Source organism: Protomyctophum bolini (assembly GCF_963924005.1).
Source record: "Protomyctophum bolini genome assembly, chromosome: 22".
NCBI lineage: Eukaryota > Metazoa > Chordata > Actinopteri > Myctophiformes > Myctophidae > Protomyctophum > Protomyctophum bolini.
The window spans coordinates 29,685,015-29,703,442 of NC_137883.1; the positions used below are offsets into that span (position 1 = coordinate 29,685,015).

The 18,428-nt window shown below is 46.0% G+C and overlaps 1 protein-coding gene across 7 annotated transcripts in view; it reads left to right on the top strand.

Annotated features, from left to right (window-relative positions):
* Nucleotides 1-11,899, top strand: part of LOC308310243 (F-BAR domain only protein 2-like) — a 93,155-nt gene extending 81,256 nt beyond the window's left edge. For all 7 annotated transcript variants that reach the window (XM_080756485.1, XM_080756486.1, XM_080756488.1 and 4 more), the window contains 6 exons: nt 383-538; nt 2,925-3,057; nt 6,138-6,337; nt 6,560-6,624; nt 6,912-7,076; nt 7,217-11,899. In XM_080756485.1, coding sequence (XP_080612611.1) covers nt 383-538; nt 2,925-3,057; nt 6,138-6,337; nt 6,560-6,624; nt 6,912-7,076; nt 7,217-7,239 — 742 coding nt within the window. In that variant the 3' untranslated portion in view covers nt 7,240-11,899. The remainder of the gene's footprint in view (nt 1-382; nt 539-2,924; nt 3,058-6,137; nt 6,338-6,559; nt 6,625-6,911; nt 7,077-7,216) is intronic.
* Nucleotides 11,900-18,428: the final 6,529 nt, after the last annotated feature.

The following is an 18,428-nucleotide window of genomic DNA, read 5'->3' on the forward strand; positions in this document are numbered from 1 at the left end:
CATCCCTCCCTCCCCTTCCTCCATCCCTCCCTCCCCTTCCTCCATCCCTCCCTCCCCTTCCCTTCCTCCATCCCTCCCTCCCTCCCTCCATCCCTCCCTCCCCTTCCCTTCCTCCATCCCTCCCTCCCTCCCTCCCTCCCTCCATCCCTCCCTCCCCTTCCCTTCCTCCATCCCTCCCTCCCTCCCTCCATCCCTCCCTCCCCTTCCCTTCCTCCATCCCTCCCTCCATCCCTCCCTCCCCTTCCCTTCCTCCATCCCTCCCTCCCTCCTTCCATCCCTCCCTCCCCTTCCCTTCCTCCATCCCTCCCTCCCTCCCTCCCCTTCCCTTCCTCCATCCCTCCCTCCCTCCATCCCTCCCTCTCTCCCCCCTCCCTCCTCTCAGGTGCATCGTGAAGATCACAGGCGACATGACGCTGTCGTTCCCCATGGGCATCATCAAGGTGTTCACCTCCAACCCCTCCCCCGCCGTGCTCACCTTCAAGCTACGCAACACCAGCCGACTGGAGCAGATCCTACCCAACCAGCAGCTGCTCTTCAGGTAAGGTCATATAGTTATGACAAAGACCAGCAGACTGGAGAAGATCCTCCTAAAAGTTCTCAGTCACGGCCCGGACAGTTAGCTCAACCGTCTGGGCACCTAGGCTGCCGAGCCAGCTGGACGGCGTTCCGCAGGTTCGACTCCCGAGCCCGACGGCCTTTGCTGCGTGTCACTCCCCGTCTCTCTCCCCCTTTCCTGTCTATTACTTTACTTTACCCTATCAATAAATGACAAAAAACACCAAAAGATGTCTTTTAAAAAAATGAAGAAAAGTTCTCAGTCACCACGACCGATTTCAGTCATTTATGGATTCCATAGAAGCCTTCTGTGAAAGCATGCTGTGCACCGAAAATATAGCTGGATCTACAAGCTATTTTCGGTCATTCGTTATTTTTTAGAGGAAAGAATATTTGAAGTGATCAAACTAGCAATAGAATAAAAGTTTAGAAGCATCTTCCAGAAACATGAATGGTCTCAGGAAATGTCATAAAAGCAAAGCGGTTTAATATGCCTCAAATCTGTGATTTCTTCAGCTGGCCCGGATGTTGTGTGGAACAGCAATTAATATAGTTTAGATTTAGAATGATCATACCTAAAACATCATCGTTACATTTTCAGTCTTCAAAATCAAACCGCTTCTCTTCAGGTGTGTCACTCACTGTGTCAAAGTCTCTGCTATCGGGCAGATACCAGCTAGTAGCTACTGTAACTCGACCAAATTGTAATTTTTTCCGGGAAATTATTTTATTTATTTGTTTGTTACCAGTAATTTATTTTTCCAGGAAATGTAGAAAACCTTACACTTTGAGGGCTTTAAATTGTTTCATCAAACGATAGGCCCTGCTTAAAAATAAGAAGTAATATTGCTTTCATGAGAGGGGAACAGGTCGGAGGTTGGATAGTTGGCAGGTGTTGGCATTGATGTGGCACATTTGAAACCCATCATGAATAATGGCATGATGTGCCAAAATAGGGGCGTCTGGGTTAAAGTTTAGATGAGAGCTATCGTGTCTTAAGTCCTGGTAAACTGAGAGCTGCGTACATGGCTCCTTTGAAAGTTGCTGAAGGAGGATGAATGGATGGGGGATCCTTCTTCTCTCTGCGTCAACCAGAGGAAATCCAGTTAAATATATAGTGACATAAAGCCATCATTATTAGGACTGCCAGGGAGATAGTTTCCAGCGTCTTAAACAATCTGCTCATGTCTCTTCAATAAAACGCTGTCACGCTACAGTATATAACCCTCGGTGGGCAACCCTTTCAGTTGCATATTTATTAGTTTTACCTCTTGGCAAAACTTTATGCAATTTCACAGCAAATCTACAGGTCCGTCATTCCAGCATGTCTATTCTTAACCACTTAAACCCTATGTACTGTACTTTATTGACCGGAGTCCCCCAGGGATCTATTCTTGGTCTGCTTGTTTTCTCCAAACACCAAAGACTCTATTTTCCTCCATGCTAAACTACTTTTTTTTTTTACTATTTTTATTTATTTATTTATAGTTCACATAGCCAGTCTACAAAGCTCACAAGGTGAAGGTGTCCATGTAGATCGGCTAGTTGAACTAACCAACAATTATTTTCAAAATAGTAAAAAAAAGGAAAAGTAGTAGTTTAGGGATAAGGGGGTTTAGCATGGACGAAAACAGAGCCCCAAATCTCTTCACCGAAAAAACGCCGACCCACTCTTTGCAGAGTGTCTGTTTTTGACGTGTATTTGTTTTGTCCCATCATTATGGAGGAGAGGGTTCCTGCGGTTAATACAAATCTGCCATCTGTGGAAATTGTGTTTTTCTTAATTTGCCTAAAACTAAAGAGAAGGGTTTTCCTGTCTGGGTATCCTGAGACCTCATGGCTGGACTAATTGAATCAAACAGAATTCATCATTTAATAGCCCGGCTCGTTTTAACCGGGTCATATTTTCCGAGCTATTGAAGCTTCACACACAAAGCCTAGAAGAGATGAATAATTCAGTCTCTGATCACTTCTCTATACGCTACAAGCCCACCGCTCTGTGTGTGTGTGTGTGTGTGTGTGTGTGTGTGTGTGTGTGTGTGTGTGTGTGTGTGTGCCTTTGTGACACTGTGTGTGCGTGCGTGTGCGTGTTTGTCTTCCGTGTTTGTCTTGGGGCGGCTGTGGCTCAAGAGGTAGAGCAGGTCGTCCAATGATCGGGTCGGCGGTTCGAATCCCGGCTCCTCCTGTCCACATGTCGAAGTGTCCTTGGGCAAGACACTAAACCCCAAATTGCTCCCGATGTGCTGGTTGGTACCTTGCATGGTTTCCGCCGCAATCGGTGTATGAATGTGTGTGTGAATGAATGAATGTGTGAATGTAATGCACAATCTATGTAAATAAATGCACCATTTACCATTTATTCCACACAGCGATCCTTCACAAAGTGACTCGAATTCCAAGGACTTCTGGTTCAACATGCCGGCGCTGACGTCCTACCTCAGGAAAGCGGCGGAGCACAGTCCTACAGCCTCCTACTACAACGTGGACATCCTGAAGTACCAGGTCAGTCATCACAGTCCTACAGCCTCCTACTACAACCTGGACATCCTGAAGTACCAGGTCAGTCATCACAGTCCTACAGCCTCCTACTACAACGTGGACATCCTGAAGTACCAGGTCAGTCATCACAGTCCTACAGCCTCCTACTACAACCTGGACATCCTGAAGTACCAGGTCAGTCATCACAGTCCTACAGCCTCCTACTACAACCTGGACATCCTGAAGTACCAGGTCAGTCATCACAGTCCTACAGCCTCCTACTACAACCTGGACATCCTGAAGTACCAGGTCAGTCATCACAGTCCTACAGCCTCCTACTACAACATAGACATCCTGAAGTACCAGGTCAGTCATCACAGTCCTACAGCCTCCTACTACAACATAGACATCCTGAAGTACCAGGTCAGTCATCACAGTCCTACAGCCTCCTACTACAACATAGACATCCTGAAGTACCAGGTCAGTCATCACAGTCCTACAGCCTCCTACTACAACCTGGACATCCTGAAGTACCAGGTCAGTCATCACAGTCCTACAGCCTCCTACTACAACCTGGACATCCTGAAGTACCAGGTCAGTCATCACAGTCCCACAGCCTCCTACTACAACCTGGACATCCTGAAGTACCAGGTCAGTCATCACAGTCCTACAGCCTCCTACTACAACATAGACATCCTGAAGTACCAGGTCAGTCATCACAGTCCCACAGCCTCCTACTACAACATAGACATCCTGAAGTACCAGGTCAGTCATCACAGTCCCACAGCCTCCTACTACAACCTGGACATCCTGAAGTACCAGGTCAGTCATCACAGTCCTACAGCCTTCTACTACAACCTGGACATCCTGAAGTACCAGGTCAGTCATCACAGTCCTACAGCCTCCTACTACAACCTGGACATCCTGAAGTACCAGGTCAGTCATCACAGTCCCACAGCCTCCTACTACAACCTGGACATCCTGAAGTACCAGGTCAGTCATCACAGTCCTACAGCCTCCTACTACAACCTGGACATCCTGAAGTACCAGGTCAGTCATCACAGTCCTACAGCCTCCTACTACAACCTGGACATCCTGAAGTACCAGGTCAGTCATCACAGTCCTACAGCCTCCTACTACAACCTGGACATCCTGAAGTACCAGGTCAGTCATCACAGTCCTACAGCCTCCTACTACAACCTGGACATCCTGAAGTACCAGGTCAGTCATCACAGTCCTACAGCCTCCTACTACAACCTGGACATCCTGAAGTACCAGGTCAGTCATCACAGTCCTACAGCCTCCTACTACAACCTGGACATCCTGAAGTACCAGGTCAGTCATCACAGTCCTACAGCCTCCTACTACAACATAGACATCCTGAAGTACCAGGTCAGTCATCACAGTCCTACAGCCTCCTACTACAACATAGACATCCTGAAGTACCAGGTCAGTCATCACAGTCCCACAGCCTCCTACTACAACCTGGACATCCTGAAGTACCAGGTCAGTCATCACAGTCCTACAGCCTCCTACTACAACATAGACATCCTGAAGTACCAGGTCAGTCATCACAGTCCCACAGCCTCCTACTACAACATAGACATCCTGAAGTACCAGGTCAGTCATCACAGTCCCACAGCCTCCTACTACAACATAGACATCCTGAAGTACCAGGTCAGTCATCACAGTCCTACAGCCTCCTACTACAACCTGGACATCCTGAAGTACCAGGTCAGTCATCACAGTCCCACAGCCTCCTACTACAACCTGGACATCCTGAAGTACCAGGTCAGTCATCACAGTCCTACAGCCTCCTACTACAACGTGGACATCCTGAAGTACCAGGTCAGTCATCACAGTCCTACAGCCTCCTACTACAACCTGGACATCCTGAAGTACCAGGTCAGTCATCACAGTCCTACAGCCTCCTACTACAACCTGGACATCCTGAAGTACCAGGTCAGTCATCACAGTCCTACAGCCTCCTACTACAACCTGGACATCCTGAAGTACCAGGTCAGTCATCACAGTCCTACAGCCTCCTACTACAACCTGGACATCCTGAAGTACCAGGTCAGTCATCACAGTCCTACAGCCTCCTACTACAACCTGGACATCCTGAAGTACCAGGTCAGTCATCACAGTCCTACAGCCTCCTACTACAACATAGACATCCTGAAGTACCAGGTCAGTCATCACAGTCCTACAGCCTCCTACTACAACATAGACATCCTGAAGTACCAGGTCAGTCATCACAGTCCCACAGCCTCCTACTACAACCTGGACATCCTGAAGTACCAGGTCAGTCATCACAGTCCTACAGCCTCCTACTACAACCTGGACATCCTGAAGTACCAGGTCAGTCATCTCGCCATGATGTGATCGGAGGGCAAAGATCCAGGATGTGTCCGTCGATGTGATTTGAAGTACGGTGGACATTGCCTCCCTTACACACATTCTGAATGGATGTTATGCCTATAAAGGGCTTTACATACGTAGCATGCCACGACAGAATAGTTGATCTCATAACAAAGGACATATCTAAACATTTTACACTGTCTGTGAGAATGTACAAACATCCCTTTGTCAAACCTTCCATGTTTCAACTCCTGAAAAATTTGCACATCTCTCTGCTAACACACCAGATGTTGTTGTGGTCAATGAAGTTTCCAGTTTCCATTCTTGAAGTAGCCTGACTGGACCTTTGATTCTATCTTAGAGGAAGCCTTTATGACCAAAGTCATTAAGAACCAGCCGCTCCTCCAGACCATCACAGAGCTAGGCTACAGGTGCAATCTACTGGTGTTTATCTTCGGCAGCCTATAGGACATGTACACAGTTTGGTTGTAAGAGGCTTCCAACAACTCTGGATGCCAAAAAAGCAGCCAAACGGCTTGCGAAATTCTGTGCAATCTCTTACACTATCGGTAGCCGCCAAATTTGGCGAAGACGCAGTTACTTGTACCCTTGAAGGGTGTGTGGGTACTGTATGTGTCCGGGATTTGCTGATTGCACTCTGTACAGCACCTTGTAAATATTTGTGTCCTTGTATTGTATCTCTCATGTGGACATAAATAAATGATTAAAATGTGTGTGTGCAGGTGCAGTCTAACGGCATTCAGTCCACCCCTCTGAACCTGGCCGTGTACTGGAAGTGCAGCCCCAGCACCACAGACCTGCGCCTGGACTACCGCTACAACCCCGAGTCCATGGCCTGCCCCGGGCCGCTGTCCAACGTCCAGGTCCTAGTGCCCATGGACGGAGGGGTCACCAACATGCAGGCTCTGCCCAACGCCATCTGGTGAGGAGGACATTTAGCCCATTTAGACTCTACAAATGTCTTCTAAATCCTGACAGTTTTCTGAAAAACTCTATGTTTCTATGTCAGTGGGTGTGCATTAGCCTGGCATAGCCTTCCTGTGGCAGATCTGTTTGGATTCCAGGCTATAGGAGTGCATGTGTCGGGTGTCTCTTTCACCTACAGTATTAAAGAACGTGTCATTTCTTCATTCTTCTCTCACAGGAACTCAGAGCAGAATAAGTTTCTATGGAAGCTGAGCGACATATCGGAAAAGTCTGAAAACGAAGGTAAAAGGAAGACATTTATTATAGGGATGCTACACACATACATTGTTTCAATTTCGACCGCATTGGTCAAATCGGACGAATTCTAAAAGTGAATTCTTCTAGTGAACTGAAGTGTGACATCACTGCCGCCATCCCCCTGGCTCACAGGGTTATGTTTTTCTATAATCATCTTAGAATTGGTGTCATCTAAGAACTGTAAACTATGATATGAAGCATCAACTGACGGTATTGATTTAAAGGAACTACAACATTGCAACGTTTTCTCCCGTTGTTTGTTTGACCTTCAGGCTCCGGCTCTCTGAGGGCGAAGTTTGACCTTTCGGACGGCCCGTCGACCCCGGCCACCCTGGCGGTGCAGTTCATGAGCGAGGGCGGAACGCTGTCCGGCGTGGAGCTGGAGCTGCAGGGCTCCGGATACCGGCTGTCCCTCAACAAGAAGAGATTCGCCACAGGTACTGTTAATGTTCAGGCCCATTGATACTGTACTGCAGGGCTCCGGATACCGGCTGTCCCTCAACAAGAAGAGATTCGCCACAGGTACTGTTCAACGTTTCCCTTAATGAGTATATCTTTTGTCTTTCTTTTCCCCCAGGGCGTTACATGGCAGATTGCTGAGTAAAGCCCACCCACTTTGATCAAGAACAAAATATTGAAAAGGTTCTTCCTTCTTTCCTTTTTTTCTTTTCACTCCCTTTATTACCTTATTTATCAAAAGGATAAAAGATGGGTTGAATGTGCAGACGTGTTGCAAACGCCTCCTGAAACCTCTGGAACAACCATCTCTGTGCTGGTGTGTCTAAATGCGCTTTTTTTTAGCAGATCTACAAGCTCATAGCGCGCCACCGAGTGGCGCGCTACGAGCTTGTAGATCTGCTATAACTCTCTGGAAGCATCTACATGTGCTGGTGTGTCTGAACGACTCTCACTACCGTACCGTACCGTTACCGTAATGTTACCGTAACGTTACCGTAACGTGCCGTAGCACTGAGTATTGAACACTGTTAAAAAGGAAAAGGAATTAACTGTTAGTAATTTGTATAGATATGATATAAAGTGTAATTGCTTTTTTTTTGTTGATCAAGTCTGACTTTTATAAAGTCAGAAACAATGTATGAATGAATTAGATAATAATAAAAAAAATATATATATATTATATTTGAAATCATAAAAAAATGAAAGAAAAAAAAAGTGCACTAACAATCTTTCCGGCCATTTTTAGAAGCTTTTTTTTTTTTCTCAATGTTTTTATATTTCTTGTAGACTCTTGTAAAATGAAAACAGATTATAGATGGGAGATTCTAAAGATGGGAATTTAACACAAGTGGTTTTAGACCCTCTTGTTTCTCTCCAACTGTAAATAGTAACACTGAATATTCAAGATTTATTTTATATGTTGACTCTGTCTTTTGATTTTTCTTTTTGTGATCATGTGCAATGAAGGTCGAATCTGTCTTAAACAATATGAATACTCTCTCTCTCACTCACTCACTCACACACACACACACACACACACACACACACACACACACACACACACTTGTGGCACAAATGATTTGATACACTATTTTAAAAACCGTGTAGAAGTGCTTTAAAAAATGCAAAAAACTTTAAAAACTAGAAACTAAGAAAAAAACCTGACCTCAGTGCCTCCTCTTACTGTGGATATACAAGCAACAAATTTGTGTTAATGTTCTTTTATCTAATTGAGTTCTCGTTTTTTTTTTTTGCCTGGTTAAAAAACAATAACCCTCCCTACGCCTGTGATCAACATGGGACCTTTTTTCGTTTGAGTTAAGGCTGGATTTTAATTTAATTATGAAGCGTTAATGGAGAAAAATTGCTTACGTATGTGTGTGTGTGTGTGTGTGTGTGCGTGCGTGTGTGTGTGTGTGTGTGTGTGTGTGTGTGTGTGTGCGTGTGTGTGCGTGCGTGTGTGTGTGTGTATATATATATATATATATATATATTCACACACTTTCAAATAAAAATATTCAAAGGATGCTGCCCAGTAAGTGTGAAGGAAAAACTTCAACTTAGTTTTCACCCAAAGTTTTATTCAAATGGAATCTCGTGTGTTGACGTCAAAACAACACCTTGACAACAACTTTTGTGCCCTTTTTGACGGAGAAATGTGCCTAAAAATCGTAACCTTTCTCGAATAGTGTTTGTGTATTAATAATAAGCACAGTTTAAAGAGAATAGCACCAATATTATTACTGCGCCAGTCGTTTTATACTCGTTTACTTGTTGAAGGGATGTTGAAGGGAAAACGTGCGCCTATAGCTTGCTGTGCGTGCGTCGTGCGTACACAGCCGAGCCCAGAGCTGTCTTCCACTTATTAAATCGGTCAACTTGTTGTATAACTGGTCTTTTTCAATTTTCTACTTGTCAATAGACCTTTTATCCTTTTTTTATATATACCGTAAACACCTTGTCTGACGGACGACGGCATAAGAACGATAGCAGCATAAACTATAGGCCAAATTAATCATCGAAATGCCTTATGAAAAATGTACCCAGCGCTGAATAATCAGGTGTTGATGACTGTGATGAGATGATACTATTGTGACATACAGTAACACACTGCCATGCTTGGTTGTCGGTGCTGAACATTTAGCGGCGAGCGCCTCCTCTCCTACTTCACACCATTGGTTCTCAAACCTCGTTTAATGAACTCTCAGTTACAGAGCTGACCCGGTGGAACTCCTCCCCCCTCACTATGAGAACCACTGCTTTTATAATGCTAATGGAGGGTCGCTGCGTTGAAGTCTGTCGGTCAATACTTCAACTCGATGGAGAGAGACTGACTTTATTTTTCCACTATTGTTCCACACAGTTTAATTATTACGTCTCTCTCTCTCTCTCTCTTTCTTTCCCCCCCCCCCCCCAGTGATAACGGTGACGTTTGTGTATACGTTAATTACTTTAAAACTCTTTCGGCCATGTCATTAATATTATAGGTCGGAAAATAGCCAAACTATGAGTTGACGGCGCGTTGCGGTGCAATGTGTTGTTGTCGGCTTCTTGCGTCTCTGCAAATCCCACTGTTGTTGAAACACGGCTTAAAGTGGTTCATTCATTTACCCCCCCTCCTATAAACGTAGTGATGTCAAAAGCACAATATTTGTCTATGAAATGTAAGTGGAGTGAAAGTAAAAAAAAAAGAAAAACAACTGCCGCTACTCGAAGTGAAGTACAGATACTCAAAAAATTGTAAAATGTGTAAATTGTCCTGTCCGACACTACACTACATGGTATAGTATCACATCGCATGGCCGTTCAACCTAGTCAGAATCGGATGAAGCCTTTAATAACTTTGACGTCAGGTTTTTCTAACCCGTCATCCCCACGTTGGTCTAACAGGATGTGTTCTGATATGGTTGCCGTCGGGCAGAACTCTCTCATCTCCATAAGTCGGCTTTAGTTTTAGTCTCTTTTGCATGTTGTCCTACTTTGTCGTACAAGAGTGTCACGCAAATTTCACTTTTATTTCCTCTCACGATTTTGGACATTAACCGTGTCGTATGTCTGCTCGTATCTGGTCAAATAAAACGCTAATTATCTGTATTAAGGCATTAATTACTCTGAAACATCAGGGTTTTCTTTATTTTATTTTATTTTGTATCTGTTTCGTCGTCGTCGTTCTCTATAATGCGTCTAACAGAGATTTGCACCTGGCTTATAAGACTAGACCTTTCTCGGTGGTAGTGTGTAGATATGGATGCAGATACTAACCTGAAATGAATGGAGGATGCCACTTCATCTGTTGTCTCTGTGACGTAAACTATGTGCCTCACTTTGTACTTTTAATCAACCAAATATTATAGGCTAGGTAAAAGGAGTAGTTCACCCAAAGAATTACTCATTTTCTGTCAATTAAAATAAAGTTTTGTCGCATTCTTAACCCATTTAGGACTGAGGCCAGATTCTACTAAATGTCTTCTAAATCCTGACAGTTTTCTGGAAGAAAAATAATCATATGTTTCTATATCAGTGGTTCTCAAACTAGTTCATGTCAAGAACCCCAAAAATGTTCTGTATTTTGCCGCCGACCCCCATCGGAAAACATGTCGTTCCGGGGACCAGCCAGCCGCTCTTCGAATTATTGGTTCATGAATGCAACAAAAACTAGTAAAAACAAATCCCCATGGGGTGTTTTGTAATTGATAGAAAATAAGTCATTTTTTGCGTGAAATACTCCTTTAAAGTGGAGTTTACATTACAAATCCTGAAATTGTAGCGTCAGACCTTTGTTGTTTAGTAAAGTGAGATATATCCATGTGTGGAATTAGAAACACATGGTGTTTTCTTAACCACTTCAACCCTACGTAGGCTAGTAAAGGCTACCAATTCATGACTGCAGAGGCCAATTCTAAAAAAACGCCTTCTGAAGCCTGACCTAAAGTCTTCTGGAAAAAAAAATATAATATTTATTTAAAAATTACAAACATTTTATGTTGCTATATATATATATATATGCTGTACATACTAGCAACAAGAACTCCAAAATACGGTCCAGAAGGGTTAAAACACCTAAAGGGGTTCCCATCCTGAATGGGTTAAAACACCTAAAGGGGTTCCCGTCCTAAAGGGGTTCCCATCCTGAATGGGTTAAAACACCTAAAGGGGTTCCCGTCCTGAATGGGTTAAAACACCTAAAGGGGTTCCCGTCCTGAATGGGTTAAAACACCTAAAGGGGTTCCCGTCCTGAATGGGTTAAAACACCTAAAGGGGTTCCCGTCCTGAATGGGTTAAAACACCTAAAGGGGTTCCCGTCCTGAATGGGTTAAGTTGGATGGCAGCGGTCTATCTTCGGGCCTCGTACACCAAGGGCTCCATTTCCGTCACCGCTAAACTGCCGCCATAAATGAAAAGCATTTTTGAATAGTTCAACTAGCCAATCTACATGGTATGACACGTTGTGAGCTTGTAATGTAGACTGGCCATTTTAACGATTAAAAAAAGTTTAGCTGGCCTGGCCCACAATGTGCAACACATTATGGGCTTGTAGATCGTCTATTTTCACCGAATGTTCGCCTTATTAATATTATTATTATGATGGTGTGCCCTGAATAGGGACACAAGGTTTCAGGTGGTTAAATAAGTACCAATGCATTCAGAAAGACGAGCCCTATGCATGAACAGATTCAAGATTATAGCAAGCTGGTTCTTGCTGTCTCACTACAAAACATTCAGACACATTTATCACAAGGCTTTTTCCTTTTTTGGGGTCACATTCTTTCATTGTGTGATTATTTTAAAATGGAAAAGAAAAGACAATTTGTGTAAATGATTCTCATGAAATGTAAATTTTTACCCAATATCTCACTCGCGTTATTTGTCCTCACTTTATGATTTCTCATTGTGCCTGTATTAAATGTGTAATATATGAATATATACAAATATATAAATATGACTACTTCATCACGGACTCTGTGGTTTTTATTTTGTGCTTTCGGAAACCTTGTCGCGGCTTTCGTTCTGAAATGAGCATTTCTGACCGGCAGATTTAGACAAATCATGGAGCACAATCACTTTTTTTTTCTTCAGTTTTTTTTTTAGCCCCCTTTTCTCTCGTTATGCCAATGAATACCATCCCACACACTGTGCTATTGTATCCTGTTGACTCGCCTGCCAGTGAGGAGCCCCCACCGGGAGGACGTCGTAGAGCCTACGTCGCCCCGTCCAGTCGTATAGGAGGGATCAGTATTGCCTCTAAAATACAACCCAAAGTCGTACACGTTAGTCACACACGTTACCGCAGTGACATACACGTTAGTCACACACGTTACCGCAGTGACATACACGTTAGTCACACACGTTACCGCAGTGACATACACGTTAGTCACACACGTTACCGCAGTGACATACACGTTAGTCACACACGTTACCGCAGTGACATACACGTTAGTCACACACGTTACCGCAGTGACATACACGTTAGTCACACACGTTACCGCAGTGACATACACGTTAGTCACACACGTTACCGCAGTGACATACACGTTAGTCACACACGTTACCGCAGTGACATACACGTTAGTCACACACGTTACCGCAGTGACATACACGTTAGTCACACACGTTACCGCAGTGACATACACGTTAGTCACACACGTTACCGCAGTGACATACACGTTAGTCACACACGTTACCGCAGTGACATACACGTTAGTCACACACGTTACCGCAGTGACATACACGTTAGTCACACACGTTACCGCAGTGACATACACGTTAGTCACACACGTTACCGCAGTGACATACACGTTAGTCACACACGTTACCGCAGTGACATACACGTTAGTCACACACGTTACCGCAGTGACATACACGTTAGTCACACACGTTACCGCAGTGACATACACGTTAGTCACACACGTTACCGCAGTGACATACACGTTAGTCACACACGTTACCGCAGTGACATACACGTTAGTCACACACGTTACCGCAGTGACATACACGTTAGTCACACACGTTACCGCAGTGACATACACGTTAGTCACACACGTTACCGCAGTGACATACACGTTAGTCACACACGTTACCGCAGTGACATACACGTTAGTCACACACGTTACCGCAGTGACATACACGTTAGTCACACACGTTACCGCAGTGACATACACGTTAGTCACACACGTTACCGCAGTGACATACACGTTAGTCACACACGTTACCGCAGTGACATACACGTTAGTCACACACGTTACCGCAGTGACATTTGTTCCCCGCATTTGGAGCGGTGAGCCACAGCGTGCGCCGTGCTCGGGAGTCATTCGTTGATTTGACCACCAATCCAACCCATTGATGCTGAGTGCTATGCTAGGCATTGGGTCCAATCCAACCCATTGATGCTGAGTGCTATGCTAGGCATTGGGTCCAATCCAACCCATTGATGCTGAGTGCTATGCTAGGCATTGGGTCCAATCCAACCCATTGATGCTGAGTGCTATGCTAGGCATTGGGTCCAATCCAACCCATTGATGCTGAGTGCTATGCTAGGCATTGGGTCCAATCCAACCCATTGATGCTGAGTGCTATGCTAGGCATTGGGTCCAATCCAACCCATTGATGCTGAGTGCTATGCTAGGCATTGGGTCCAATCCAACCCATTGATGCTGAGTGCTATGCTAGGCATTGGGTCCAATCCAACCCATTGATGCTGAGTGCTATGCTAGGCATTGGGTCCAATCCAACCCATTGATGCTGAGTGCTATGCTAGGCATTGGGTCCAATCCAACCCATTGATGCTGAGTGCTATGCTAGGCATTGGGTCCAATCCAACCCATTGATGCTGAGTGCTATGCTAGGCATTGGGTCCAATCCAACCCATTGATGCTGAGTGCTATGCTAGGCATTGGGTCCAATCCAACCCATTGATGCTGAGTGCTATGCTAGGCATTGGGTCCAATCCAACCCATTGATGCTGAGTGCTATGCTAGGCATTGGGTCCAATCCAACCCATTGATGCTGAGTGCTATGCTAGGCATTGGGTCCAATCCAACCCATTGATGCTGAGTGCTATGCTAGGCATTGGGTCCAATCCAACCCATTGATGCTGAGTGCTATGCTAGGCATTGGGTCCAATCCAACCCATTGATGCTGAGTGCTATGCTAGGCATTGGGTCCAATCCAACCCATTGATGCTGAGTGCTATGCTAGGCATTGGGTCCAATCCAACCCATTGATGCTGAGTGCTATGCTAGGCATTGGGTCCAATCCAACCCATTGATGCTGAGTGCTATGCTAGGCATTGGGTCCAATCCAACCCATTGATGCTGAGTGCTATGCTAGGCATTGGGTCCAATCCAACCCATTGATGCTGAGTGCTATGCTAGGCATTGGGTCCAATCCAACCCATTGATGCTGAGTGCTATGCTAGGCATTGGGTCCAATCCAACCCATTGATGCTGAGTGCTATGCTAGGCATTGGGTCCAATCCAACCCATTGATGCTGAGTGCTATGCTAGGCATTGGGTCCAATCCAACCCATTGATGCTGAGTGCTATGCTAGGCATTGGGTCCAATCCAACCCATTGATGCTGAGTGCTATGCTAGGCATTGGGTCCAATCCAACCCATTGATGCTGAGTGCTATGCTAGGCATTGGGTCCAATCCAACCCATTGATGCTGAGTGCTATGCTAGGCATTGGGTCCAATCCAACCCATTGATGCTGAGTGCTATGCTAGGCATTGGGTCCAATCCAACCCATTGATGCTGAGTGCTATGCTAGGCATTGGGTCCAATCCAACCCATTGATGCTGAGTGCTATGCTAGGCATTGGGTCCAATCCAACCCATTGATGCTGAGTGCTATGCTAGGCATTGGGTCCAATCCAACCCATTGATGCTGAGTGCTATGCTAGGCATTGGGTCCAATCCAACCCATTGATGCTGAGTGCTATGCTAGGCATTGGGTCCAATCCAACCCATTGATGCTGAGTGCTATGCTAGGCATTGGGTCCAATCCAACCCATTGATGCTGAGTGCTATGCTAGGCATTGGGTCCAATCCAACCCATTGATGCTGAGTGCTATGCTAGGCATTGGGTCCAATCCAACCCATTGATGCTGAGTGCTATGCTAGGCATTGGGTCCAATCCAACCCATTGATGCTGAGTGCTATGCTAGGCATTGGGTCCAATCCAACCCATTGATGCTGAGTGCTATGCTAGGCATTGGGTCCAATCCAACCCATTGATGCTGAGTGCTATGCTAGGCATTGGGTCCAATCCAACCCATTGATGCTGAGTGCTATGCTAGGCATTGGGTCCAATCCAACCCATTGATGCTGAGTGCTATGCTAGGCATTGGGTCCAATCCAACCCATTGATGCTGAGTGCTATGCTAGGCATTGGGTCCAATCCAACCCATTGATGCTGAGTGCTATGCTAGGCATTGGGTCCAATCCAACCCATTGATGCTGAGTGATATGCTAGGCATTGGGTCCAATCCAACCCATTGATGCTGAGTGCTATGCTAGGCATTGGGTCCAATCCAACCCATTGATGCTGAGTGCTATGCTAGGCATTGGGTCCAATCCAACCCATTGATGCTGAGTGCTATGCTAGGCATTGGGTCCAATCCAACCCATTGATGCTGAGTGCTATGCTAGGCATTGGGTCCAATCCAACCCATTGATGCTGAGTGCTATGCTAGGCATTGGGTCCAATCCAACCCATTGATGCTGAGTGCTATGCTAGGCATTGGGTCCAATCCAACCCATTGATGCTGAGTGCTATGCTAGGCATTGGGTCCAATCCAACCCATTGATGCTGAGTGCTATGCTAGGCATTGGGTCCAATCCAACCCATTGATGCTGAGTGCTATGCTAGGCATTGGGTCCAATCCAACCCATTGATGCTGAGTGCTATGCTAGGCATTGGGTCCAATCCAACCCATTGATGCTGAGTGCTATGCTAGGCATTGGGTCCAATCCAACCCATTGATGCTGAGTGCTATGCTAGGCATTGGGTCCAATCCAACCCATTGATGCTGAGTGCTATGCTAGGCATTGGGTCCAATCCAACCCATTGATGCTGAGTGCTATGCTAGGCATTGGGTCCAATCCAACCCATTGATGCTGAGTGCTATGCTAGGCATTGGGTCCAATCCAACCCATTGATGCTGAGTGCTATGCTAGGCATTGGGTCCAATCCAACCCATTGATGCTGAGTGCTATGCTAGGCATTGGGTCCAATCCAACCCATTGATGCTGAGTGCTATGCTAGGCATTGGGTCCAATCCAACCCATTGATGCTGAGTGCTATGCTAGGCATTGGGTCCAATCCAACCCATTGATGCTGAGTGCTATGCTAGGCATTGGGTCCAATCCAACCCATTGATGCTGAGTGCTATGCTAGGCATTGGGTCCAATCCAACCCATTGATGCTGAGTGCTATGCTAGGCATTGGGTCCAATCCAACCCATTGATGCTGAGTGCTATGCTAGGCATTGGGTCCAATCCAACCCATTGATGCTGAGTGCTATGCTAGGCATTGGGTCCAATCCAACCCATTGATGCTGAGTGCTATGCTAGGCACTGGGTCCAATCCAACCCATTGATGCTGAGTGCTATGCTAGGCACTGGGTCCAATCCAACCCATTGATGCTGAGTGCTATGCTAGGCACTGGGTCCAATCCAACCCATTGATGCTGAGTGCTATGCTAGGCATTGGGTCCAATCCAACCCATTGATGCTGAGTGCTATGCTAGGCATTGGGTCCAATCCAACCCATTGATGCTGAGTGCTATGCTAGGCACTGGGTCCAATCCAACCCATTGATGCTGAGTGCTATGCTAGGCACTGGGTCCAATCCAACCCATTGATGCTGAGTGCTATGCTAGGCATTGGGTCCAATCCAACCCATTGATGCTGAGTGCTATGCTAGGCATTGGGTCCAATCCAACCCATTGATGCTGAGTGCTATGCTAGGCATTGGGTCCAATCCAACCCATTGATGCTGAGTGCTATGCTAGGCATTGGGTCCAATCCAACCCATTGATGCTGAGTGCTATGCTAGGCATTGGGTCCAATCCAACCCATTGATGCTGAGTGCTATGCTAGGCATTGGGTCCAATCCAACCCATTGATGCTGAGTGCTATGCTAGGCATTGGGTCCAATCCAACCCATTGATGCTGAGTGCTATGCTAGGCATTGGGTCCAATCCAACCCATTGATGCTGAGTGCTATGCTAGGCATTGGGTCCAATCCAACCCATTGATGCTGAGTGCTATGCTAGGCATTGGGTCCAATCCAACCCATTGATGCTGAGTGCTATGCTAGGCATTGGGTCCAATCCAACCCATTGATGCTGAGTGCTATGCTAGGCATTGGGTCCAATCCAACCCATTGATGCTGAGTGCTATGCTAGGCATTGGGTCCAATCCAACCCATTGATGCTGAGTGCTATGCTAGGCATTGGGTCCAATCCAACCCATTGATGCTGAGTGCTATGCTAGGCATTGGGTCCAATCCAACCCATTGATGCTGAGTGCTATGCTAGGCATTGGGTCCAATCCAACCCATTGATGCTGAGTGCTATGCTAGGCATTGGGTCCAATCCAACCCATTGATGCTGAGTGCTATGCTAGGCATTGGGTCCAATCCAACCCATTGATGCTGAGTGCTATGCTAGGCATTGGGTCCAATCCAACCCATTGATGCTGAGTGCTATGCTAGGCATTGGGTCCAATCCAACCCATTGATGCTGAGTGCTATGCTAGGCACTGGGTCCAATCCAACCCATTGATGCTGAGTGCTATGCTAGGCACTGGGTCCAATCCAACCCATTGATGCTGAGTGCTATGCTAGGCATTGGGTCCAATCCAACCCATTGATGCTGAGTGCTATGCTAGGCATTGGGTCCAATCCAACCCATTGATGCTGAGTGCTATGCTAGGCATTGGGTCCAATCCAACCCATTGATGCTGAGTGCTATGCTAGGCACTGGGTCCAATCCAACCCATTGATGCTGAGTGCTATGCTAGGCATTGGGTCCAATCCAACCCATTGATGCTGAGTGCTATGCTAGGCATTGGGTCCAATCCAACCCATTGATGCTGAGTGCTATGCTAGGCATTGGGTCCAATCCAACCCATTGATGCTGAGTGCTATGCTAGGCATTGGGTCCAATCCAACCCATTGATGCTGAGTGCTATGCTAGGCATTGGGTCCAATCCAACCCATTGATGCTGAGTGCTATGCTAGGCATTGGGTCCAATCCAACCCATTGATGCTGAGTGCTATGCTAGGCATTGGGTCCAATCCAACCCATTGATGCTGAGTGCTATGCTAG